Here is a 27,731-nt window from a genome sequence, read left to right as displayed (position 1 = left end):
TCGTGACAGTTTTTAGAAGGTACGTTGAAACAGAGCGGAGGTTACGTGTGGCTGTTTGTGTGGTGAGGAGTTCCTTGAGATAGGAGGGAGCATCACCATGGATGCACTGGTGGGTAAGGAGAGAGATCTTGTACTCGATCCTGACAGACACAGGAAGCCAGTGGAGGGATTTAAGAATGGGGGTGATGTGGTCATATTTGCACACCCTCATGAGGATCCTAGCAGAACTGTTCTGAATACACTGCAGCCTCTGGAGATTTTTGGTAGGGATGCCGATAAGTGGACAAGCTTCTCCGCATCAGCCAGTGTAAGAATGGGATGAAGTTTGGCATTGTTTCTGAGGTGGAAGAAGGAGGTCTTACACAGATGTTTGATGTGAGCTTCAAAAGTAAGCTGCGATTCCATTCTGACTCCCAGATTGGTGACTGAAGTGGAAAGTGAAATGACCTGATCAGAGAAAGCAATTATAGTGATAACGGATTTCCGGACCTGAAGTGGAGTGCCTCTCCTTCTGAAAAGTGCGATGTGTTCTGATTAGACGGGTGAACCGCGTGTTGTGTTTGGTCAACTGCTTTGTTATCACACCCTGACCATAACTGCGAGTTTCAACACACTACTAACGCAACTCAACCAGACCTCATCCTCTTTATTGTTTATGCCTTATTTATGAGGACTATTGTGATGTGTTTGTTCCCAGAAGAAAACAGAAGACTACAAACAAGGTGTTTCAGGGAGTTCAGAATCAGCGCGCACTGATATAGAGAATAAATGCCCTTTGGAGTGACTTGGTGCTTTTTCATGTTCATACAGCAACATTACACTAGCCTGGATGCCAGCCGAACTTGGTCCCGCCCACAACATTTGAGCTTGGGCAGTTCGGTCTGGACTTGATCCATAGAGGATTAATTATGCCCAAACAGAAACTGTTCGGACCAATGAAATTGTCAGGGCGGGCTTCAGACGATGATGGACAGATGATAAACAGTAATGTAATCATGCTCGTCATCAAAGGCGCTTGCCTTGGATTGAATTTGTTCAAATCCTAAATGGAGAGCCTGTGTGTATATGCATTCACCGTCAATATTTATCTCTGAAATTATGATTATGTTGGTAACTAACTGTGTATCCTTATATTCTTTTTACAACACCGGCAAAGATCTCCAGTTTGTGTGCAGACAGGGTTGCCAAGTTTTTACAACAAAACCCGCCAACTACTAGCCCAAAAAATAGCTTATCGGGGGATTCTCTGGAAAAAAATGGTGTTTGGGGGGTAAAATGTGTGTTATTTTGACAAGGTTGCCTGCTAAAATTCGCATTCCTTGGTCTATATATCACATAATTGAGGTCGCTTCAGCCCGCGGACATGGAAAACAACCCGCGGAAAAAAATGCTAATTTGGCAACACAGTGCAGTTGAGTTCTGTTGACATTTGACAACTACGTTATGCATCTCTTCGTTGCTCTGATTGGTTGTCAGTCTGTCCAATTGAGGTCTTTCCTGGTTCGGTTGAAACACGCCCCATAATCACAGCCCAATGGAGCAGTATCAGACTCATTTCTGACTAGAATTGAGTATGACAACATCAGGCTAACATTAAACACTAAACAAAGTTGAATATGTCAAAAAACATGAAAGTTTTTTTTACACCTTTGGGAGGAATTAGAATGCAGACTTTAAGTATATATATATATATATATATATATATATATATATATAAATTCTTAAATTCTGTTGTAGAATTTGCCTATAATTTTCACATCAGGAGCATGCAACTATGATGCTGTCTAAACAGAAAGGTCTCTAGGGTTTGGAACAGAGCCTATTTTGACTTATGTTTACCTCTCCCACACTCTCTCTCTCCTCTGACTCCTCCAGTGTGGTGGTGTAAAGTGGCTCATAGTGGATTAAATCTGGACGCTCAATGTCATAAATGGCTTTGACTTTGGGAATGGCTGCTAAATCCCTGTAATCAAGGATCTCATTGTCTACTTTTGCCTAAGAGGGAAACAAACACAGACAGGAAGTCACACACTCAGATATTTTAATTTCTACATGACAGCAATGAAAAATATAAATTCTATAAAAAGCCTGGGCAATCAAAGGGTCTGATGATGAGAATTTAAATAAAAAAGCAATAGAGTTTGTGTGTTATAGTGATTTAATTATGGTTATTGCTTTAATAAGTTATTTATATTTCAACACTGCTGTGAGAATTCACAATGACAGGAAAGAGACCTACTGTATCTTTCAGGACTTCTATCTATTTGAACATCCAGAAACTACATGACAACTCAGCTAAGCAATGTATAACATTGTAAAGTTCAAGAAAATGCACAATAATTATAGATATTTGTTGAGCAATCAACATTCAAAGCACTATATATCATTCAAATGTTTGGGATTTGTAAGATTTCTTTATGATTTTGAAAGTCTCTTATGCTCACCAAACCTGCATTTATTTAATCAAAAACACAGTAACATTGGGATATAATGTTACAATTTATAAATAGCTGTTTTCTATATTAATATATTTTATATGTAAATTATTCCTGTGATCAAAGCTGAATTTTCAGCATTATTAGCCCAGTCTTCAGTGTCACATGATACCTTCAGTAAATGTCGTAATTAACATTAACTAAGATTATTAAATGCAGATAAATGTGTGTGCATATATTTACTCGTACAATGATGAACTAATGCACTTACATAAATGGTGTGACCCGGTGAGCTAGGTATGCTTGAACCAGGTCTGGAACATATACTCTCGGTCGACGAGCGCATCGGCTGTGGAACAAACACAGGTTTAGAACCAACTACCTTTATTTAACATAAGCATTAAATAAAACAATCAGCAGAGAAAAGTATTTTAAAAAAATCACTTGCATCTAAACAGCTAACCATCAGTTTATAATGATTAGTATGATTTATGATTATTCAATAAACAAAGATTTGTTTTTGAGATGTTACTTGTGTGCTTTATTGCACATTAACTTACCCTAATGTATTCTTTCTGACTTAGACTTACTTAGCTACTCAAACATATCAACACATTTTGTGACTGCTTGTACAGAGATACACTATTATAATGTACACTAAAATATTCATGGCCATTTAGGGTGCAGAAAGTCAATCAGCTGATCAATGCTATATGACTCATCTACTGTGAGACATCAAACCCAACAAGGCATCCACAACAAATCTGAAATGAGTGCAACATAAATACATTATAAATACATAAATATAAATCCCTATAAAGCTACAACTATTAAAAACATTTATGTAAGCTGAAATAACTTAAATTATTAATATAGCACTACAATTATTAACTGTAAATAAATAAAAAAGAAAACTAACTAAAACTGAAATAAAATCTAATAAACCTAAATAGCAATATATATATTAAAAGATAAAATGATATTTTGCATATAATGAAAATACTAAAAGTAAAAATAAAAGCCAAATCAAAATATTAATAAAAGTATAATAATAAATAGGAACAGCACTGCTTTGACCTGTACACAGATATATTATGGATCAAAACTAGTGCTGTCAGATCAATTAATCACATCTAACATAAAATATTTTCTTTACATAATAATATATGTGTGTACATATGATTATATTTATAAGTATTATGGTAAATGGACTGCATTTATATAGCACTTTTAACAGACCCTATGGCCATCCAAAGCGCTTTACATTTTTGCCTCACATTCACCCATTCATACACCGACGGCGATGTCAGCCATGTAAGGCACCATCCAGCGCGTCGGGAGCAGCTGGGGTTAGGTGTCTTGCTCAAGGACACCTCGACACTTGGTCAGGTGGAACCGGGGATCGAACCACCAACCTTTCGGTTTGTAGACAACCTACATGAACCACTGAGCCACTGCCGCCCCGGCACATATACACATTATGTTGCCAAAAGTATTGGGACACCCCACCAAATCATTGAATTCAGGTGTTCCAATCACTTCCATGGCCAAAGATGTATAAAATCAAGCCCCTAGGCATGCAGACGCTTCTACAAATATTTGTAAAAGAATGGGTCTATCTCAGGAGCTCAGTGAATACAAGCGTGGTACTGCGATAGGTTGCCACCTGTGCAATAAGTCCATTTGTGAAATTTTACTACTAAATATTCCAGTCAACTGTAGTGGTATTATAACAAAGTGGAAACAATTGGGAACAACATCAACTCGACCACAATGTGGTAGGTCACGTAAAATCACAGAGCAGGGTCAGCGCATGCTGAGGCACACAGTGTGCAGAAGTCACCAACTTTCTGCAGAGTGAATAGCTACAGACCTCCAAACTTTGTGTGGCCTTCTTATTAACTCAAGAACAGGATGTATAGAGCTTCATGAAATGGGTTTCCATGGCCATGTAACCGTACATCCAAGCCTTACATCACCATGTGCAATGCAAAGTGTCGGACGCAGTGGTGTAAAGCACGCTGCCACTGGACTCTAAAGCAGTGGAGACGTGTTCTCTGGAGTGACCAATCACTATTCTCTGTCTGGCAATCTGATGGATGAGTCTGGGTTTGCCAGTTGCCAGGAGAACGGTACTTGCCTGACTGCATTGTGCCAAGTGTAAAGTTTGGTGGTGGAGGGATTATGTTATGGGGTTGTTTGTCAGGGGTTGGGCTTGACCCCTTAGTTCCAATGAAAGGAACTCTTAATGCTTCAACATACCAAGAAATTTTAGACAATTTCATGCTTTGTGATAACAGTTTGGGGACGGTCCCATCCTGTTTCAGCATGACTGAGCACCAGTGCACAAAGCGAGGTCCATAAAGACATGGATGATAGAGTTTGGTGTGGAGGAACTAGACTGGCCTGCACAGAGTCCTGACCTCACCCCGGCAGAACACCTTTAGGAGGAATTAGAATGGAGACTGCGAGCCAGGCCTTCTTGTCCAACATCAGTAATAACAGTATAAACGCACTCCTAAACCCTGTGGAAAGCCTTCCCAGAAGAGTTGAAGCAGTTATAGCTGCAGAGGGTGGGCCAACTTCATATTAATCCCTACGGATTAAGAATGGGATGTCATTCAATTTTCTGCCCCAAAACCTTTGGCAATATAATGTATGTCTGTGTGTGTATACGTATGTGTGTGTGTGTGTGTGTGTGTATATATATATATATATATATATATATATATATATATATATATATATATATATATATATATATATATATATATATATACAGACACAAACGCATATTATGTAAACAAAAACATTTAATGTGAGATGTGATTAAAAGATGTCCTAATTGTCCATGTTACCAACAAGCCGAGACCAGTGTTGTATTTTGACCCATATATTATGAAGGCCAGAACTAAATGGTGACAGAACCTTTAAAACAAACCTAAAAACAAATTAAATCATTCATTTGCCTTCCACACAATGAATGTCAATGGCATTTCCATGTTTCCAATGGTGGGAAATGTAAGTGTATCGGCATACTCAAATGCTGAAATGCACCATGCGTGATAACAGTGGCTCTGCTTCATTTGAGGCCTATTAAGTAATAATGTAACACAATAACAAGACCAAAGAAATGTGATTCAGGGTTACACAAATAACTAACTTTTAACTTGCTAATCAACTAAACACAATAACTGGGATGTTGATTAATATCTGTTCTGTGGCATCAGCATCTATGAGATGGAATAAACCAGATGTTAATGATGGTTTATTATGACTAAAACTGAGAGCAGGCGGTCTGAGCGCTGCAGTGTGCTGCCAGTGAGGGAGCACTGCAGCCCGCCGCCTCCAGGGGGCAGCACATGGTCATGCGATGCCATGGCACAGCTGACAGCCAGTACAGTACCTGCCTTTCTGTTTTGCTGAGGAGAGCTAGAGATGCAGGCAAAAGCTGTGGAGGAAGACACAGGGGTTTGGTTGGACATCATACAAGATTCTGAATCACCTAATCTATAGCGGTGTTCCCGGAACGATTCTTTGAGTGACAAGTCTACTAGAAAACAGCCAGAAGGAAAAAGTACAACCTCAATGCTAACAATGAGATATTATCTGTTTACTTTGGAGTCAGCAGAGAAAAACACACAGACAACAACAATACAGGACAAACATGTAGAATCAATGATACTGATACAAAATGACATGGAAAGGACCGTACCCGCTGTCTCTCCTCGCCTCTGGGTGAATGTTTACAGCTTGGATGCCAAACTGTTGATCCTGCATAAACAATGAAATAGATAATTTTAAGCCATCCAAGACAACCAGGGTAAGAGGCCACATTTAGAGACAAGTCATGTGAATTGTGTCACTTTTTGACAAACCATAGAGAAGAAATAAAACAAATATGTGCATCATTTTTAGAGGTGACCTTTACTATTGGCCAGCTAGTAATTTTTTTCATTCTCAATTTCTAGAGTATCATGGACATATTTTTCATTCTTTTTAAATAAGGGAAAGTAGAAGTTCACTTTAAAATTAAAATTACGCCATGATTTTCTTACCCTCAAGCATCCTAGGTTTTTATGATATTCTTCTTTTTTTGATGAACACAATCAGTTATATTAATAAATCGCACCAGTTACGCTTTTTCCATTGGTTGAATATGGAAGGTGGTCTGTCTGCTTGAAGCTAGATATTTTACTTTAAAAAGATTAAAATATGGATATTTTCTTAAAAAAGAAAACATTGGTTGCTTCAGAAGTCCTTTATTAGAGCTATGTTTTAATTATTAGTACAGATTTTATTGTATTTTTAACCAAATAAATGAAGCCTTGGTGGCAAGAAAACATTTTTATATATATATGGTATTGCATTTTGTAGTGTATCATTGTCTCTTTTTAAAATGCATAGACTAATATTAACAACGACACATCTTTTCTCTTGTTTTGGCCTTCCGTCCAAACGGAGACTGTATCCTCCTGCAGAACAAAATATATATATATATATATATATATATATAAAGGCTCAGACTTACCTTGCAGGTACATCTCCTCTCCTTCTGTAAACATTTGGTTACACCTGCTACAGCGAGCACAGCTGGGGTGGTAGTGCTTGTCCCCTGCCTGTGGAGAAACACACACACATCACAATATGTACTCACTCAAGTTAAACTGTATAATAACCATTGCAGTCAGATAACTCAAACAGACTGTTACTAAGAAACCGATGCTTTGCATGTGTATCATGTGAGACAACTTATATTTTATTCAAATGACCAGAACCAATGAGCTTATCAAATATGATACAGAAATATTCTGTGTTCACAGTCTCTCTTTACAGTGCAGAAAACATCTGAAAACATTTAAGCTATACCCATGTAAAAAATCAGTCTTAAGAGAGACTTACAGGCCCTGTGTAGTATTTTGTGATCTCAAACTACTCAAAGTCCTTCTGTTATACTCCAGAGAGACGATGCACAAACACATCCCAGTATAACAAACAAGAAAAGCTTAAAGTGTAAAAAGAAAGGGCAAGTGTCTCTCTAACAGCCAATCAGATTCAATTAGCCATATAAAAAACTTCCTGTTGCAATACTGCGGAGTCTGCTGTGAGCCTGTTGTGAAACCCAAGACGGTTATCTGTGAGAGATCGGATGTGTGTAACATGCTTTTGTGCTTACCCTGTGTCACAATCAGTGTCTTTTGTGTAACGCTTTATTTTGATGGTCACTTTCAGGCATTCTGTTGACTATATGATTGTGCTCACACACACAAAAAAACCTTTAGTTCTGGTCTGCTTAGCGTTCAACATTGTCATTTTAACACCGAAGCTAAAGATACCGAACCTAAAGGAACATGGATACGTTCACAACCTGATTGGTCTGCTTTAATTATGTATATTTTGCAGCAGAACTTACTTAACATCCAAATCAATGCTGTGTGTGGGGATAAATGCGCTTGTTGCATGTGCGGAGCCTATATGATCATATTTTGACCAGCTGGGAACTCTGAAGAGCTTATAAAATGTGTAAAGGAGTCAAAACAGCAGCAGGGATCCTCCGTCACACACAAACAAAGATATGCTGCGAGGAGACGTGGTTCTAATGCCTGTACCAAACTTTGATGGGCAACATCATGACTATGATGAGAAAAAAAGGCTTGCACATTCTGTCCTTTTTAGGGTCACACCTTGTTTACATGTCTTTGGTCCGTGTTGCGTTCATATTTCAGTTGAACAGCACCAGAGTTTGTTTCAAAGTAGATCGAGACCCATCTTTCCAGTGATTTCGGCACACCTGTTTGGTGTGCACCAGGGTTCAGATGGCTATAAGAGTAATCGCACCAGAGTTCGTTTTAATTAAACGACTGATTATCGGTGCAATGTTACTTGAAGTCAAATATTACAGTCTAAAGGGAAACATCAAAATGAAGTGCAACCGTCTTTCATGTTAGGATGTACAGTGGGGCAAAAAAGTATTTAGTCAACCACCAATTATGCATGTTCTCCCACTTAATGATGAGAGAGGCCTGTAATTTTCATCATAGATATACTTCAACTATGAGAGACAGAATTAGAAAAAAAATCCAGCAAATCACATTGTCTGATTTTTAAATAATTTATTTGCAAATGAATGTGGACAATAAGTATTTTGTCATCTCAGATTTCTGGCTCTCACAGACCTGTAACAACTTCTTTAAGAGGCTCCTCTGTCCTCCACACGTTACCTGTATTAAATGGCACCTGTTTAAACTCGTTATCAGTATAAAAGACACCTGACCATAACCTCAAACAATCAGACTCCAAACTCCACTACGGTTAAGACCAAATAGCTATCAAAGGACACCAGAAACAAAATTGTAGACCTGCACCCCTGGATGGGAAGACTGAATCTGCAATAGGTAAGCAGCTTTGTGTGAAGAAATAATAATAATAATAATAATTCATTACATTTATATAGCGCTTTTTCTAGACACCCTTTTTCTAGAAATCAACTGTGGGAGCAATTATTAGAAAATGGAAGACATATAAGACCACTGATAATCTCCCTCAATCTTGGGCTCCACGCAAGATCTCACCCTGAGTGATCGAAATGATCACAAGAACGGTGAGCAAAAATCCCAGAACCACACGGGGGGACGTAGTGAATGACCTGCAGAGAGCTTGGACTGAAGTAACAAAGGCTACCATCAGTAACACACTGGGCCCGTCTGAAGTTTGCTAGAAAGCAGTTGGATGATGAGTTTGAGATGAAAAACTCAAAAAAAATTTGAGGAGAAAGAATGCTGAGTTGCAAAGAACACCAAACCTACTGTGAAGCATGGGGGTGGAAACATCATGCTTTGGGACTTTTTTTCTGCAAAGGGATCAGGACGTCTAATCCGTGTAAAGAAAGAATGAATGGGGCCAAGTATCATGATATTTTGAGTAAAAACCTCCTTCCATTAGCAAGGGCATTGACGATGAAACGTGGCTGGGTCTTTCAGCCTGACAATGATCCCACCACACCGCCCTGGCCAACGAAGGAGTGGCTTCGTAAGAAGCATTTCAAGGTCCTAGAGTGGCCTGTTTTCAGATCTCAACCCCATAGAAAATCTTTAAAAATCCGTGTTGCCCAGCAACAGCCCCAAAACATCACTGCTTTAGAGAAGATCTGCATGGAGGAATGGGCCAAACGACCAGCAACAACAGTGTGTAAAAACCTTGTGCCGACTTACAGTAAATGTTTGACCTCTGTCATTGCCAACAAATTGTATATAACAAAGTATTGAGATGAACTTTTGTTATTGCCCAAATACTTATTATCCACCATAATTTGCAAATAAATTGCAAATAAATGTGATTTTCTGGAATTTTTATGGACTATGGTGAAAAATTACAGGCCTATCTCATCTTTATAAGTGGGAGAACCTGCACAGTTGATGGCTGACTAAATATTTTTTGCCCCACTGTACAAATGTGTGCTGTCAAGTGATAAATATACTGTTCATGTTGCATGTGATTTTAAACATTGATTCTCAAATGGTAGGTTCAGACACCAAAATGGGTCTCAGTTCTGAAAAATATTAAAATGAAAATATGACCCAGATTACATTAAATACTTGCAACACGGATAGGGCTAGTGCTGATCAGAAAGTGTTTCATGAGGGAATTATTGGCTTATGACTGCATGAAACAACTGAATACAATATAAACAAAACAATTCTAGTACTGTGTGGGGTTACCACTTGATGAACGCAATATTCTTTCCTGTGTGGACATATTTCCTATTGAAACAGGAAGTTGGACATATTCTGAGTGTTAATTATTTGCTTATGATTTTAAGCTGCTTACTTCTGAAGCTTTAGATCAGTGGTAGGGAATCCTAATTAGAACAATTCTCATTCACTTTATTTTAAGGTCCTTTTAAAACATTCTGTTGACTATAAGAAACGTTACACCAACATGTCTTACAACTCTCATTAGAGTGTTAGTAGAGTATTAGTAGACTGGTAGGGTTCGAATAAGTTGACATTAAATTGTAAAGTTACTTATAGTCAGTAGAATGTCTTTTGGGGGAGCATCACAATAAAAAATTACTAGGTATTAAGCAGACTGATAAATAATGACTGATAAAGCAGTCTGATAATACTCTAATGAGAGTTGATATGTAGTTGCAAAGTTACTTATAGTCAACAGAATATTCAAAAGGGACCATCAAAATAAAGTGTTACTGAAAATTTTTATATGTCCCTACAAAGAGGATGCAGCATTAATATTTTTTATTACCATTATATTTTCTTGGAAGAGAAAGACTTTAAAAATGTTTTAAATGTGAATATTTGTGAATTGTGATAAATAAATCACCTCCAAGCCAGTGTTCTTTTAGTATTATTTATATATTATTATAGTATTTAATACTATTTTTAATCAGCTTTTATATTTTCAGTTTTCATTTTAATTATACTTTAAGTTTGAGTAATTTTATTTGCTTTTGTCATTTCTATTAGTTTATATTGTTTTTAAATATTTGATATATATATCTTTAATTTAGTTTTAGTTTTAGTAATTTTCAATTTGAGCTTATTTTAGTTAGTAGTCAAGGCAACCTTTCTAATTGTATTTTAAGTTTTATGTCAGCTTTATTTCAATTGATCAAAAATGATTTTTTTGTTAACAATAACAGCACTGCTCAAAGCTACAGACATGGACTAAAAGCCACTTACAAAATTATTTCAAAATGTTTTTTTTGTTTGTTACCAGTCTAGAATGTTAAACTTGTGTGTTTCCGTACCTCCAGGACCTTCCCCGTGATGAACTGCTGACACGCCTCACAGTGCACACCAAACTGAACCTGATAATCTTGCTCACAGTAGGGGGCGCCGTCTCTGAGCACAGAGAACGAATCAATGCATGCAGTCACCCACCATATTGGATGGATTTTGTGATGAATGTGTCTTACTTGCTGATGTATTCTCCAGTCAATACTTTGGAACAGGCCTTACATTTGAAACAGCCCAAATGCCACTGACTCTCGAGAGCCAACAGAGCCTGACCATTCTTAATATCTCTGCCACAGCCTGCACAACCTGAAACACACACACACAAGAAACAACTGATTTGCCTCTAAGACTTACTCGTTTGATAATTTTCCTTTTAATATATTTGGGTGCTAGCAATGGTCTTGATCCACTACACATCAGAACACTGATGACAAACAATGGGATTCATCATTGCTGTATATACCTATTTGTGTTATTTATCTGCAATTTTTTTCTTTCTTCACCTATTACTTGTGACTTTATAGATGAAAGAAGATCTTTGGCTTTAGTAGCCAAGCTAAAAGACTTAAGAGGAAATAAATATTATTTATTAATCATTGTAGCTGGATCCTGGCCACAAAAAAAACAAAAAAACATACGGAAACAGGGAACAAAGATTGATGGAGATTCTGAATAATTGACTGTTTCACATCAAGTGGTTTTACAGGATTTTAAACGATCACTTTCTGTCCCATTAAATTAACAGCTACTGTTGTTTGGATGCAATGTGTCTATGTGGCAGCTACTCTTACTATAGTTAATGTACACTGATGGTATTTTTTTAAATACATTTCTGAAGCTTCTTCTTTATTCCTTTTGGCTAGATACTTCTCTGGGCCCAGTTGCATAAACTGCTAAGACTCCTACAAGTTAGTCATATTTTTTTTTTCTTTAAGACGTTTTTTTTTTTTTTAGGTAATAATGTAGATTGGTTTAATTTGATACCGAGGCCTGATTACCTGCTAGTTGGTCATACTAGTTCTTAAGAGTCATAATAGCTATGTTTATGCAACGGGTCCCTGGACTTAAATTAAGTAAGATTTTAGCACAATACGTGAACTCAAAATTTATAGCTATGAGAAATGTTAAATAATACGATAAGGCCAAAATTAATTATTAATTAAATTAAAAGAAATAAAACTTTTAAAATGGTGTATAAAGAAAATGAAGCCTATTGCAGTGTAATATTATTTTCATAATAATTAAACACACATTTTTAATGAATCCAGATGCTTTACTTTTGATTCCCCCCCATTATTCTCTATAGCAGGGCTATTCAAATCCTACCCTGGAGGGCCAATGCGGTGCAGAGTTTAGCGTCAACCCTGATCAAACACACCCACCTGTGATTTTCTAAAGATCCTGCAGATATTGATTAGCATTGTTAAGGTGTGTTTGAATAGGGTTGGAGCTAAACTCTGCAGCGCATTGGCCATCCAGGTAAAGATTTGAATTGCCCTGCTCTATAGTGATTTACAGATTTGTATGGATTTTTACTTAAATATAGCTGAATGCTGCAATAAATTAATTCATAAATAGTGCAAAATTCAAGGTAGCATAATACCATGATGTATAAATACTTAACATTTGAAATAATCTATATTTTCCTCCCACATTGCACTAATGGGAATGAGCGGAGTGTCTATTTACACCAAGCGCAAATAGCCTGCCTTGTTGGCAGAGGCTATTTACAATGACTCCGCCCACTGACAGAAGAACTTTAATTGCCAACAGCAGAAATAGTGTAGAGGTAAGGCACCGTGTAAACAAAGTGTCTAACGTGTGTTTAATAATAAAGCGTTTATCCTTTAGGGTTAGGTGTATAATAATTTACACTCTATATTATTATTGCATACAGTTTAATGTACAACAACACTGAGGTGCAAATAGTGTCTGCGGTAACGTTTTAGTATGGGGAACACATTCACTATTAATTATGACTTTTGCCTAAAAAAACCTCCTAATTTACTACTTATTAATAGTTAGTATGAACATTTTTTGTAGCATTTAATTTTAGGTACTGGGTAAGATTAAGGGATGTAGAATAAGATCATGCAGAATAAGGCATTAATATGTGCTTTATAAGTACTAATAACCAGCCAATATCTTATAGTAATACTGAATGAATAGTGGTAATTGGACCCTAAACTAGCTTTTGGGTTGAAATATGATAAAAATCTTGACTGGTTTTGTGACATTGACTTTTAGATGTGCTGTGGCTTCAGGTCCCTGCACTCACTGCTGGGTCCGACGACATCTTTGGTGGGTCCTGGAGACATGGGTTCTGCACAGTACTGACACAGACAGTCCTTGCCATTGAATGTCACTCTGTCCCCAGCAGGAAATGGTCTCCTGTAGGTCATAAAATATACGATCCCTGTTAAAACTCCTCCCAGTGCTGGGCTTATACCATAAACCACAATGTCAGTGACTGTATAATGTCTAGCGTGTGTGTGGGTTTCCTTTTGCTCTTACTTGCAGACAGTACACACAAAGCATGCTGGGTGGTAGGTCTTTCCGAGTGCGGTCACCACTTCCCCCTCCACAAACTCTCCGCAGATGTTACAGCGGGTGCCGTGGATGCGCTGGTAGTCCAAGGTGCACAGATAATCTCCTTTCTTCATAAAGAATCCTCCCTGAGCCAGATCGCAGCCACATACTACAGAAAAACACACACAACCGTTCAAATGATGCTTCTTATAATCAAATTCTTTTGGTGTGTAATATACATGTACAGGACTGGCAGTGTGTGTGTGTGTGTGTGTGTGTGTGTGTGTGTGTGTGTATTCCAAAGACCTGTTGGTCTACTATATTCTGTAAGAATTTGAAGTGCAGATTGATGCAATCTAATGGCTAATATACCCCACAACCTATTGCGAGATGGACGAGGATCTTATTAGAACTACAAACATGGATAAAAAGTGTTAAAAAGTGTAAAAAACTACAAACATGAAGGATGAGCGAGTCCGACGGTTAAGTAGAGAGGTTTAGATAAAGGGGATTTTAACTGTGACAAGATGATTGACAGTTTAAACTGTGACAGCTTCATGTAACTAATCAACAGAGCTGTCCATTAAAGATGACGAAGTAGTATGTCCCAAAGCATTTCTACTCTTCTGCTACACACTCAAAAGTATGTACTTTTTCTTCACAAAAAGAGTACCGGTACATACTTTTGGGATGTAGTTTAAATTGGCGAACTGGGATGCAGCATTGGTCAAGACGATCTGCTGAAGTTCACACTGAGCATCAGAATGTGGAATAAAGGTGATTTAAGTGACTTTGAATTTGGCATGGTTTGAGTATTTCAGAAACTGTTGATCTACTGGGATTTTCACACACAAACATATCTAGGGTTTACAGAGAATCAACCAAAAAAGAGAAAATATCTAGTGAGCGGCAGTGGGTGAAAGTGCCTTGTTGATACCAGAGGTCAGAGGAGAATGACCAGACTGGTTTGATCTGATAGAAAGGCAACAGCAACTCAAATAAGCACTCGTTACAACCAAGGTCTGCAGAAGAGCATCTCTGAATGCTCAACACTTCTTGCAAAGACAGAATTACTTGTTTTCTCAACCAACCCAGCACTTCATCAAAATTTCTCCATTCAGCTTGGTTCATCGACCATAACTCCATCAAGGACAGCAAGAAACCTTGGAGTTGTGATTGATGACCAGTTAAACTTCACTGACCACATTACTGCAACAGCCCGGTCCTGCAGATTTGCTTTATACAACATTAGAAAGATTAGACCCTTCCTATCAGAACAGGCTGCACAACTCCTGGTTCAAGCTCTTGTTCTCTCCAGACTGGACTATTGTAATGCTCTTCTGGCTGGGCTTCCAGCATGCACTATCAAACCCTTGCAGCTGATCCAGAATGCAGCGGCGAGAGTGGTCTTTAATGAGCCGAAGAGAGCGCATGTCATGCCTCTCTTCATCAAACTGCACTGGTTGCCAATGGCTGCTCGCATCAAATTCAAGGCACTAGTTCTCGCCTACAAAACAACCACTGGCTCTGCACCAATATACCTAAACTCACTTGTTCAGACTTACACACCCTCCAGAAGCTTGCGTTCTGCGAGCGAGCGGCGCCTCGTGGTTCCATCCCAAAGAGGCACGAAATTGCTCTCACGGACATTTTCCTGGACCGTTCCCACCTGGTGGAATGACCTGCCGATCTCAATTCGTGCTGCCGAGTCTGTAGCCATTTTTAAAAAACATCTTAAGACACATCTCTTCCATTTGCACTTGACCAATACAGAATAGCACCAACTGATCACCACAGCAACGACCAAAAGCGCACACTCCTGGATCATATCTACGTCTCTCATCCGGATTTGTGCCTTCAGGCGGGTATGTTACATAGTTATCATAGCTATCAAAATCCAGTGTTCTGTATTTTGCGTACGTGAGTTTTTGTTGTAGATGGCTATTGCTGCGCGTTTAGCTAGAATACAAAACCAACCCATTGGGCCACTGAATCTGCATTAACGACAACAGTTGGGGCAACAGCCTTAGTCCTAATGGGTTGTTATCATAGCTATCAAAATCCAGTGTTCTGTGTTTTGCGTACGTGAGTTTTTGTTGTAGATGTCTATTTAAAAAAAAAATTAAATAAATAAAATAAAATTTGTGTACTGTGCTAATTAATTGAGATTTCTTACAGCTCTTACAGGTTGTTGGCCTTGTTTGTTTTGTTGCTTTTATTGCTCTCCCCTTTTTTGTAAGTCGCTTTGGATAAATGTAACACGTCAAACATTGAAGCAGACGAGCTATAGCAGCAGAAGAAACACCTGAATGCTGTCAGTTAAGAACAGGAAACAGCTACAATTCACACAGTCTCAACAAAACTAGACAACGTGTGATTGGAAATATGTTGCCTGGTCTGGATGAGTCTCGTAGTCTGGCGTAAACAACATGAAAGCATGGCCTTGTATCAATGGTTCAGGCTGCTGCTGGTGGTGTAATGGTGTGGAGTATTGTTGCTGACCATGTCCATCCCTTTCTGACCGCAGTGTACTAATCTTCTTATGGCTATTTCCAGAAGGATAGCGTGCCATTTCACAAAGCGCAAAAAATATATACAGGTATATATATTTGGAACAATAGTTAGTGAGTGAAATTTTTAGGTTGAACATTGATTTAGGGTTATAATGGCTTCTTTGTCATACATGTCTTTTCTTGTAACAGGATAGTGCAGTATAATTGGTGCACTAGGAAAAACAAGTGTAAAAATAAACCTCGGTGGAGGACAATAGCCAAAGAGAAAACATAATCAGAAACCTTGAAATGTCTAATCTGAACCAACAGACTCTCTGAAACACACTTAGAGCTCATTGTGTTTCATTTTGAGGTCTTAAGAGCTCCATCAGCCACTTTCTGTTTTGGAGTCTTGTTGTCCAAACTATTTTTCCTGGCTTTCCGCACCTCATCCTGGGTCCCCAAGGGCTGAATCGTGGCCATGACTGATGCAGGATGTGCGATTTACAGAGCGAATGAGCGAGTGGAAGTATAATAGATGTGTACAATGTGTACGTAGTGCACAGCAAGGTTCTGCAGTGCTGTTATGCAACGGACTTCAGTAATTCTCACAGTTTTCTACACGATCCTCTCCTATAAAATGAGTTTATGCACTGAGAAACTTCTGCAGGGCCGTATGAGGACAACACCACCCTACGCTAGTCTCATGAATAAAGCGAGATAACATTACATTAAAAAAATTAACACATTTCTGTAGTTACATTTATAAATTACACTGTTGACACTTTCCTCACACCTAACCCTACCCTTAAACTTACCCATACCACCACACCACAACTCCTTACTTTATCCGTATCCAACCTCAATATCAGCAAGTGTTTTGCAATACAATATGAACAAAATAAGTACATTGTACTTTTTTAAGAAAGTAAGTACATAGTTAAGGCCACCTAATATAAAGTAGGACCGAAAAGATTTGAAGTGCATCTTTAAACCATATAAAACGGTGCAAAAAAAAGTGTAGTACACATTTATTTAAAAAATGTATTCATCCCAAACAACACGAGGGTGAGTAAAAACATTTTTGGGTGAACTATCCCTTTAAGTTATCCTGCAGTTCCAACCAATCTGAAGGGAATAAACACTATGACTACAGCGTCTCCTTTTAAAATGTAGAAATCGGCACGGAATCATTTGATGTGATGAATAAATGAATAAATAACAGACTTGGTAACAACGTCCTTTGACACATTTCCAACAGTCTGACTTTCATCTCTGGATGACCCAGACACAAAAGAATTCATTAACTCTAAGATTCAGATATTAAACTCTCATTCAATGTGATGAGCTGAGCTCTGTATGTTAAAGCACTACAATTACATGTATTTAGATGCTTTTAAGAAGTATAACAATGATTATCTAGAAATTAGCTAAATATAAACTCCAAAAATGTATATGAAATTGGAAAACTCGAAAAAATGTAATGTATGAATTTAACTTTTTGTGCTTTTATGTATAAATTGACATATAAGTTAATTTAATAAGTTAAAAAAAAACTCTAAAATATATATGGTGGTTTTAAATGTACAAGATTCAATGGTAGATCACATGTGGGCAGGTTGCCTATAAATTACGAATAGAATGATCTAGTCGTCCGTGTCCTGCTCTGTGATTAGAGTGATTAGATAAGACTGATTATTATTATACAGATTTACAGTAAGAATGACATAATCCCTGAGGGTGGTGAACACAAAGTAGACGATTAGCTCTTACACTGAATATCAGACCAGATAACAACAGGTCATGTTCAAAATCAATTCAAATGTCTGTGACGTTTAATCCAGAGTTGTCTGAAAAGAGTTGATATCTCATATTCATTATCACCTTGCATATTTAAAATGTATAAGCTGTTAAATCCCTAATCTAAAATAGTCCCTCTCCCTGAGACAGTGTCAGAGCCTCTGTCTGTGATGTATTAATAGGTCAGAGAGAATGACGTGAACTCAGTTCTGTCCAGCGCATTTCCATTGAAAAACAATGGAAAGGTAGCGCAGTGGAATAGAATAAGGCATTCTGTGTGAACAGACTTACAGCCCCGTGACTGTTAAGAAAACAACATCTATAGGTCAATACACTGCAAAAAATGCTTTTCTTACTTAGTATTTTTGTCTTGTTTCTAGTCAAAATATCTAAAAAAAAATCTTACATTAAGAAACATTTACTAAACAAGTAAAAATTATTGTCTTGTTTTGGGAAGAACTCACTCAAAATTAAGAGTTTTTGCTTAAAATAAGCAAAATAATCTGCCAATGGAGTAAGTAAAATATTTGTGTTTTCTTGTTTGAATTAAGATTATTTTGCTTACCCCATTGGCAGATTATTTTTGCTTATTATAAGAAAAAACTTAATTTTTCAGTCTTTTCTTCCCAAAGCAAGACAATTACTTTTTGGTTGTAAGAATTTTTTCAAGTAAGAAAAGCATTTTTTGCAGTGTATACTTCCAAATATACATTTGGACTCACTTGACTCAATAATTTTTTTCATTATCTTAAAAATATTAGTCTTAAAAATGTTTATGCTTATATGCAGGAAATTAGTTTTGTAGAATTATGTTGTCCAGCACACAACATTTTGTCACACTTCAGTTAAGGGTCCAATTCTCACTATTACCAGACTATTTACTACAACTTTTGCCTCAATAAACAAGTAATCTGCTTTTACTAATAATTAGTAAGGTAGTTATTACATTTAGGTAATAAGGGATGTAGAATATGGTAATGCAAAAAAACTAGTATCACTACGAAATAATACATTAATATGAGTTCTACAAGTATTAAAAAACAGCCAATATCCTAGCAATATGCATGCTAAGCAACTAGTTAATAGTGAGGATTGCACCCTAAACTAAAGTGTTACCCAACATTAACATCACGTTTTGGCCATTACATAATTCCCACTTCCATTTACGGAGTTTTAGTTTCGATGGGTATTATTCAAAAATGTGACAAATAGTATAGATATGGAATAAGTATGTCCAAACCTTTGACTGGTAGTGTATCTATGGAATAGGCTACTTCTATTAATTAATCCCTAAAGTTGTCATGTGCTACAGAGATGTGCAAAAGAGAGCAGATCATACATCATAGTGCTGCTCAAGAAAGTCTCTGGGTTAATTGGATCGCAGCTCAGGCATGACAGGATTTACTTACTAATGTAGGATAATATCCAGGTCTGCATCCAGTGCTACTGAAAAAATTGTCTGCATAATCTTGAGTGTTTGGCTAAAAGCAGATGGATTGGGCTTATTAAGCAAGTGACATTTAAGTACAAATTTTCCATGTCGTTTCTCAATTAAGAATTAATAAGAAATGGCATTTATGATAATAATAATGTGCTGTAATATCCATCTACATATATACTTTTTTATAGCATCGCACACTGCAGGGCACTACTGAAACTTCAGTTCATGTTCAAAAATGTCATGTTAACTCCTGCCATTTCAACATTGACCCATTGTTGTTACTGACCTCACCTATCCCTATAGAGTTAATGCTATATAGACTATAAAAACAAGTTGGTAGGGTTTGTTCTTAAGACTTAGATCCTGAAACACATGCTAAATAGGTCAAGCGGAAACCCATCTTTAACACTCTTAACAATTACACAGTGATCCTGAATTCTGACTGGAGTGCTGAGTCATAGAAGACTCACACAAGAGCTGATTTATAGGAAACATTCAGCAAACCAGAACTGCAGCATCTTCAGACAGAGATGATTTGACTATAAACATGCAACCAACAGCTTGAAACCTGTCAAACACGTCAATCTCACATTTAAGAAAAAATTATATATATATATATATATATATATATATATATATATATATATATATATATATATTAAGATGCGTTTGGGTGGATTAGATCACAAGTGGACTAAGATAAATACAGGTGTAAACGGAGTCTAACAAGTTTTGAGCGTGTCCACTTTCGAACCCTTCTAGAGGAAGGGTAGTCAAAAACGCATTCAACCGGATTGCTTTCGTAGTGTAGACGCTCTTGTGGTCGAATGTCTTCGAAAAGCCACAAAAGACTGCCTGCTCTCCACCGACTGACCTAACGAATAAACATTTTGGGAAGCGTGCTAACCAGACAGGGTTTAAACTTTGTCCGCTGAAGACCTAAGTTTTGTTTAAAAAGGAAAAAAACCTACCAAGCACAATGTTGTCTCACCATTCCTGATTTCAATTCAGAAGACTTCAATTTGAATGTAAAGTAGACAGCTATTCCTCATTCAGAACTGGACTTGTATGTGTGCATAAGTGCCATTCATTCCCTCACCTTTGCATGTGAAGCACTTGATGTGGAAGTGTTTGGCCTGCACCCGTAACACCTCTCCCTTGCACACCTCTCCACATTTAGCACAGCGTATCAAAGGCTTCTCCGTCTGGTGGTGAGCTTCCTGTGTATGGGCCACTGTATAGAAAGAGAGAGAGAGAAAATAGTTTTGTCATGGTTTGTACCAGTTAGTACAGAGTGACAGCGCAAGTACTTGTGGAACATGAGATGCTGGTATGGAGATACTGCATGTAAAATACATTTAGTTCTACTTTTCTGTTCATTAACAGTGCATTTTGGTTTGCATTACAAAATCAAGCATAAGTTTGATTTTGGGCTCAGTAAATTTGACTTTTTATTCAGCAAGGATGCATTAAACTAATCAAAAGTGATGGTGAAAACATTTACAATGTAACAAAAATGCTGTAATTTCAATTCATCAAAGAAATCCTGAAAAGGGATTTCCACAAAGATTTTAAGCAGCAAAACATTGATATAATAATCAGAAATCAGAATATTAGAATAGGATCACATGACATTGAAGACTGGAGTAATGATGAAAAATACAGCTGAAAATTCATCACAGGAATTTTAAATGTCACAGCATTGCTGTTATATTTTGTATTTTTGAACAAATAAATGCAGCCTTGGTGGGTAAATGAATGCATCTTACTGACCCCAAAATTTTGAATGGTAGTGTACATCTAAAAAACTACAACCACTACACCTTAAAGTCATAATGAAATGGCATATAATGTAGGATATTCAGCAAGAAATCAAACTGCGATCTGTATGTCTCTACTTTCTTCAGTATTCAAACAGCAGATCATGTACCTTCAAATATTCCTTTCAAAAACATTACCGCCTCACCTCAGATGTCCTTAAAACCTGATTATAAATTCAGCCCTAAGAAATACAGCACGGATGAGCATTTCACATTCCCCTTGAGAAAGAGTTCAGCACAGACTGAAACACACAACGCTTTTACTATTATTGATCTGCATTTGTTTTCCATTTATTTTGCTTTAGTTTTAAACTTCACTTTATCTAAAGCTTCCTCGACAATTAGTGTTTTTAAAATGTTATAGCGGGGCTTTAAAAGAATAGATCATGGAAAAAAAATGTAGAGTAATGGACTTTCATTATATATTCACCTTCATGTCAATTCAAACCCGTATTTTAACTGGCAGGTCCTTTTGCTTATGACACACAAAAAAATAGACTCACAGAGAGTACACGGACTGCATCCGAATATACTTGAATACTGTCAGCAGAGTAGTATGTCTGAATACAGTATTCATAAAATAGTAGGTGAAAAGTATCCCTGGATGACCTACTACTTCTGATGAGATTCTGATGTGGGCATTCAATGGACACTTTAATATCCCATGAGGCCACAGGAGAGGATTCGTTAATGGCAGTGAAGCAACACAACTGATGCTGGTAGGTCACATGACAGTGACTACATAGAGGATGTAGTACGTCTGAATTTTCATACTACACGCATTCATACTATATAGAAATAAGTTTGGAAACACTTTAGTATGGGAAACACATATTCACCATTAACTACAACTTTTGCCTCAATAAACTCCTAATTTACTGCTTATTACTAGTTAGTAAGGTAGTTTTTTGTAGCATTTAGGTTTAGGTATTGGGTAGGATTAAGCGATGTAGAATAAGGTCATAAAGAATAAGGCATTAATATGTGCTTTATAAGTACTAATAAACAGCCACTATCCTGGTAATATGTATGCTAAAAAGCAACTAGTTAACAGTTTATAACTGAACCTTAAAATAAAGTGTTACCATAAGTTTAAATGCAATAATGAAGTAGGGCTGGGCAATATGGCACAAAAAATTTATCACAATATAATTTTTCATATCAGTCGATATCGATAAATATCACGATAAATGTAAAATCTTTATTTCTTTAAAGTTTAAAGGCATATTTTTGCTCCTGAGTGAAATATGTAGAAAACAGACAGCTAACTGTGGGTTTAAACTAGTGTTGTCACGATACCAAAATTATGACCAGACTAAAATATCGATATATCGATACTAAATCGATACCACAGTAAAAAAAAAAAAAAAAAGATAAGATAAGATAAGATAAGATACGATGCTTAATATGACAACAGAACTTATTATTATTCATGTTATTTTTTACTAAAAATTAATGTGGCCAGCATGTTCCTTAGGGTTGGGCATCATTTTGATTTGAACAATTATTGATCAATTGATCAATTACTATTAAAATTATCTCACAAATTGTTGCTATCTCAATGTATTTTTTACAATGGGGTAATATAATTGTGTTGCAATAGCTTACACACAGCACAAGAAAGCTTGATTTCGAATGGTAAATTGAATTTAAAAAGACGAGTATACAGTAATAAAATAAGAACAAATAAACAGATTACAAACAATAGCACAAATAAATGCAATAGAATAGAAGATACAAATTAAATAGACTGCTTTATTTTTTCAGGTATACATTTTTTCAGGTCTAACATTCAGATAAGAAACTGAATAAAAAATGCATAGTAATTACATTTAAAACAACATTGGATAATGTTCTTTGTAAAAAATTCAATAGCGTACAGATGAAACTATTAAAGTTACACAAGTTGATCAGTCAAGAGCAGTTGATCGTTTGTCTTTTTGTAGTTTGAATAACAAATGACTGCGGTCCCTTTAAGACTAACGGACGCATGGATCCTAAACACTGTTCTTACTCATTCTTCATTTCTTCCTGAACTGTTTGCGACTGTGTTTACGTTAATACTCTTCCAGATGTGCACTGATAGTTCTTTGAGTGTATATGACCAATAATAAGCTGGAAAAAGAAGCAAATGTTTGCACTTGTATCATGTCAGAGGCGGCTTTATTACGGTAGACTATGTGTGTGTGCTCTAGATGTGAGCACGAAATCTGCGGGGATTAGTAGAATTAATTTATGTGCAATCCCGCGCGAAATTCAGAATGATCACACACTAACACTAACACACTGTCATGAGGAAAAAGTCCAGCAGAACGCGCGTTCACCGTGCTCAGAGGTTAACCGGGCTGAGGGAGAATATGCCGGTGTGTGTGTCAACTCGCTTTCGGTCGGAGAGGAGAGCGCAGCTGGTATCGATACTGTAAAAACTGAGAATCGTATCGTTTCAGATATTCCAGTATCGATATATATCGAAATATCGATATTTTTGACAACACTAGTTTAAACCTATCCTTATCCTTTATAGTCAAAACATGACAAACACTTCCCAAACAGGTGAACAATTTATTAAAACTAAGATTTACCTCTGTGTTGGGCTCAATGTTATATGGAAGAACTTCGAAGAAGCAGGATAATTTAATAATTAAATAATTCAGTGTGGTGAACGTGAACCTATGATAAGCATGCAGTCCACGTACGTCGCTGTTTTATATCGGATGGGATCGCCAAAATATCTCCAAACCACTGAAGTTGAGCGAACGAACTTGTCAAAGATACCTTTGTCCTGCGAGCTGGTCGTGGGCTCTGAGTTTTCTTCACTATCGCTCATTTTTCTCGCTCCACTTCACTCCGATCCTCCAAGCCTGTCAACAGCACCCAGAAGCCCGGTCTGCAATACGCATGCGCAGCATTACGCATAGTGCATAAGCATTATATCGAGAATTTATCGAACAGTTGTTATCGTTTTATCTAGGAAAATTATACCGTGATAATTATCGTTATCGCTTTATCGCCCAGCCCTATAATTAAGTATTTACTATTAAAAAAAAATGCCATTTTGGTTGCTGAGATTGTGTTTCACAACATGAGGGTGAGTAAATAATGCTTTAATTAATTCACCTGAAATAATTATTTTGTCATTAGGTCAAATTATGACAAAAGCTATGATGGATGGATGAATTGTTCGCAATTACAATAAAATGCATTTAGAAAAACAGCTAAAAATTAAGACCTAACTTGTTTTGATTGTATGGTAATATAATTTCCACTACAGAGCAGTGCACCCCAAAACCTTCTCAAAAATTCTGAATTAAGGAAGCATCTCTCAAGGCACCTTCTCCATTCCAACCCACCATTCCCTCTCTCCACGGTGTCTGCACTAATCCAGACTCATTCTGTCTCAAAGTGTTGAACATCAAACACAGACAGTCCCTGCCCTATTGAATCACCATCACAGGGAAGGGATGGGCTGGATGTGAGTGTATGCGTGTTGGATTGTACGAGTCTCGCGGGACATTCATTTCGCAGACGCAGACTTTTTTCATACATATTTATGCGTCGACATTCTTCCCCTGCCCCCTTTCCACACCCTCTTCACCCCCACGACCCAGGCTAAACAAAGCACTGGAAAGTGGGATCAGAGCCATATCTCTCACTGCCAGAGCTGAAGGATCGTTCTCCATCATAAACATATTCAGCATTCAGCATATAAAAACATTAAAAAAAGGAATACAATTTAAATGAAGCTTTTTCAAATGTTTCCTTGCATTTATATGTTTACAACAAGATTTGACAAGAAAAATTACTTAAAGGGACAGTTCACCCAAAAATAAAAATTCTATAATTTACTCACCCTAAAAATGTTCCAAACATTTATCAAACTCAAAAGATCGTCTTTTGTGCTCAGCGAAAGAAAATCCATACAACTTGAGAGTGAGTAAATGATGACAGAATTTTCATTTTTAGGTGAACTATCCCTTTAAGATATACAGTGCCTTGCGAAAGTATTCGGTCCCCTTGAACTTTGTGACCCTTTGCCACATTTCAGGCTTCAAACATAATGATATAAATATAAAACTGTAATTTTTTGTGAAGAATCAACAACAAGTGGGACACAATCATGAAGTGGAACGAAATTTATTGGATATTTAATTTTTTTTTTAACAAATCAAAAGCTGAAAAATTGGGCGTGCAAAATTATTCGGCCCCCTTATCTCCACCGTTCACTGCTGTCACGACTTTACCAAATCATACCAAAGACGTGTGTTTTTGACGGAGTGGTCCCAGCGATAAAAGTTCGGTCCTGCTTTGGAAGCAGCCGGTGAGTAAAACTGCTTCAAATGTCTGAGCTGTCGGCTATCGTCGCGTGAGTAAACATCAGTAAACGACACGATCGCGTGCTTCGTCATTCAAATGCGCTAACGGACTTCATTGCTGTTCTATGTATAACGTTACACTAGTCTGACGTGCAAAAACGTTTTGCTTGCTACTGCTAAGGTTTAGTCGCATACAATAGTCCATAAACCGAATCATGTCCTCATAAACTGCGAGTAAACACACACAAATGTTGACAGGCCACTAAATACAGTACATACCACAGAGACGGACGTCCTTCTGCTGTTTCTCCTGTTCAATTTATTTCAGCCTCCGGATCTGATTCTGGATCATATATCTATTAGCTGAGATCGATAGCGATGGGCTTCTCCACGCTTGAGGAAGTCACCGCTTTGCGCTCGTCATTCTTTAGCTCCACCCACACGATACGCCTCCGGCAGGGATGGAAATTAACTTTTTTGTCCACCGGCCACTGTGGCTGGTGGATTTCAAAATCTACCAGCCACTCAACGTTTTTACCAGCCACTTTCTTGTTTTTAACCGACAATGTGTAACTGCACGTGAAAATTAATACTACAAGCTCTACAATACTTAAGCTGTTTATTTAATCTCAAATCTCAATGAAATACTGACATTTTTTCACTCTTATACACACACAAACCATGAACTGATATACATTTCATTAAATGAGTAGGGCTCTATGTTCTCTCTTTTTTTTTTTTTTTTTACCTGGATGTGGCATTTGGATGATTCTTTTATGGCTTCCAGTTTTAGGTTTTTAGTACCAACAATGAAACTACTAGTTTTGGCATCTTCTGAAGCGTGTTGACGACATACCGAGCAGAACATTGTCAGTAGGGATGCATTGAAATAAAAATTATTGGCTGAAACCGAAGCACTAAAAGAAATTATGCCAATTATCCATTGCATTTATGGCTAATGCTATGACTGAGTAACTTTACTAAAAATCAAGGCATTGCATTAATTAATATTAAGGTTTCAAATAATAAATCAATTACAAATTATGCAAATATTTATTTAGCACATTGCAACATCAAACAGTATAAAATAAAATTAGGCAGGTCTACTAGCCTACAGAAATGTAATAAAGTAATCAAATGTAAAATAACTGCATATTTAACTGTTTAAATGAAAGATTATTCCTTATTAAACTTACAAAAGCTATTCAATCAAGAGCAGTGAGTGATGTCCCTATCGTTTGTTTGACATTAAACAGACAGCAGTAAAGGCCACTGCCCCTTTAAGACCTAATAGAGGGATATGCGTCATCTTTCACGACTGTATAAAGTTCACTTAAGGCATATTCAGACTATGTCTGCTAGAATTCTCATCAAGATGAACATGTTGGCATACTTTTTGTGTGAGTTTGTCCGTTTAAGCACAAGACTTGAAAGAGAACTCAATATTTGCGCGCTGTGAGACGGGTGCGCGCTTCCGGATAAGTGTCGGATCTTCTCTCAGTGCGCGCGAGTTATTATGGTTATTATTCGCGTCTTCTGGCACTACATCCGGGTAATGACGGCGAAAACGACTGGTCATATTCGGACATACATAGTGCGGCCGCACTCGCATTCACTGAACACAGTTTATAAAGAGGGGAAACAGCTATTTTTATTTACCCGCCACGGTGGCCGGTAGGTGAAGCGAGTTTACCCGCCACAACGCAAAATCACCCGCATTTGGCTGGTGGCGGGTGCTAATTTCCATCCCTGGCCTCCGGGCGCTCGTTTTTTTCCGGAAAGACTCAGTACAGCCCATATTTCTTTTATAAATATAATAAAACTAAAGACTTTTTGGAGATATGAAGGATGCAATACTACTCTATAGGTACTCAAGATTGACATGAGATTGACCCCTTTAAGTTAATACTTTGTAGCTCCACCTTTTGCTGCGATTACAGCTGTAAGTCGCTTGAGGTATGTCTCTATCAGTTTTGCACATCGAGAGACTGAAATTTTTGCCCATTCCTCCTGCAGAACAGCTGGAGCTCAGTGAGGTTGGATGGAGAGAGTTTGTGAACAGCAGTTTTCAGTTCTTTCCACAGATTCTCGATTGGATTCAGGTCTGGACTTTGACTTGGCCATTCTAACACCTGGATATGTTTA

The 27,731-nt window shown here is 37.3% G+C and overlaps 1 protein-coding gene across 15 annotated transcripts in view; it reads right to left on the bottom strand.

Annotated features, from left to right (window-relative positions):
* Positions 1–27,731, bottom strand: part of ablim1a (actin binding LIM protein 1a) — a 71,779-nt gene that overhangs the window by 20,444 nt on the left and 23,604 nt on the right. For 13 of the 15 annotated variants that reach the window (XM_067422343.1, XM_067422340.1, XM_067422339.1 and 10 more), the window contains 10 exons: positions 20,553–20,687; positions 13,706–13,889; positions 13,470–13,582; positions 11,371–11,497; positions 11,203–11,296; positions 6,967–7,054; positions 6,151–6,209; positions 5,842–5,886; positions 2,707–2,784; positions 1,840–1,995 (listed from right to left, as the gene is read on the bottom strand). In XM_067422343.1, the coding sequence (XP_067278444.1) occupies positions 1,840–1,995; positions 2,707–2,784; positions 5,842–5,886; positions 6,151–6,209; positions 6,967–7,054; positions 11,203–11,296; positions 11,371–11,497; positions 13,470–13,582; positions 13,706–13,889; positions 20,553–20,687 (1,079 nt within the window). The remainder of the gene's footprint in view (positions 1–1,839; positions 1,996–2,706; positions 2,785–5,841; positions 5,887–6,150; positions 6,210–6,966; positions 7,055–11,202; positions 11,297–11,370; positions 11,498–13,469; positions 13,583–13,705; positions 13,890–20,552; positions 20,688–27,731) is intronic. The other 2 variants (XM_067422346.1, XM_067422334.1) reach the window with 1 other exon arrangement.

The sequence above is a fragment of the Pseudorasbora parva genome, chromosome 17 (assembly GCF_024679245.1).
Source record: "Pseudorasbora parva isolate DD20220531a chromosome 17, ASM2467924v1, whole genome shotgun sequence".
Taxonomy (NCBI): Eukaryota; Metazoa; Chordata; class Actinopteri; order Cypriniformes; family Gobionidae; genus Pseudorasbora; species Pseudorasbora parva.
This window is presented reverse-complemented; position numbering and strand designations above follow the sequence as displayed.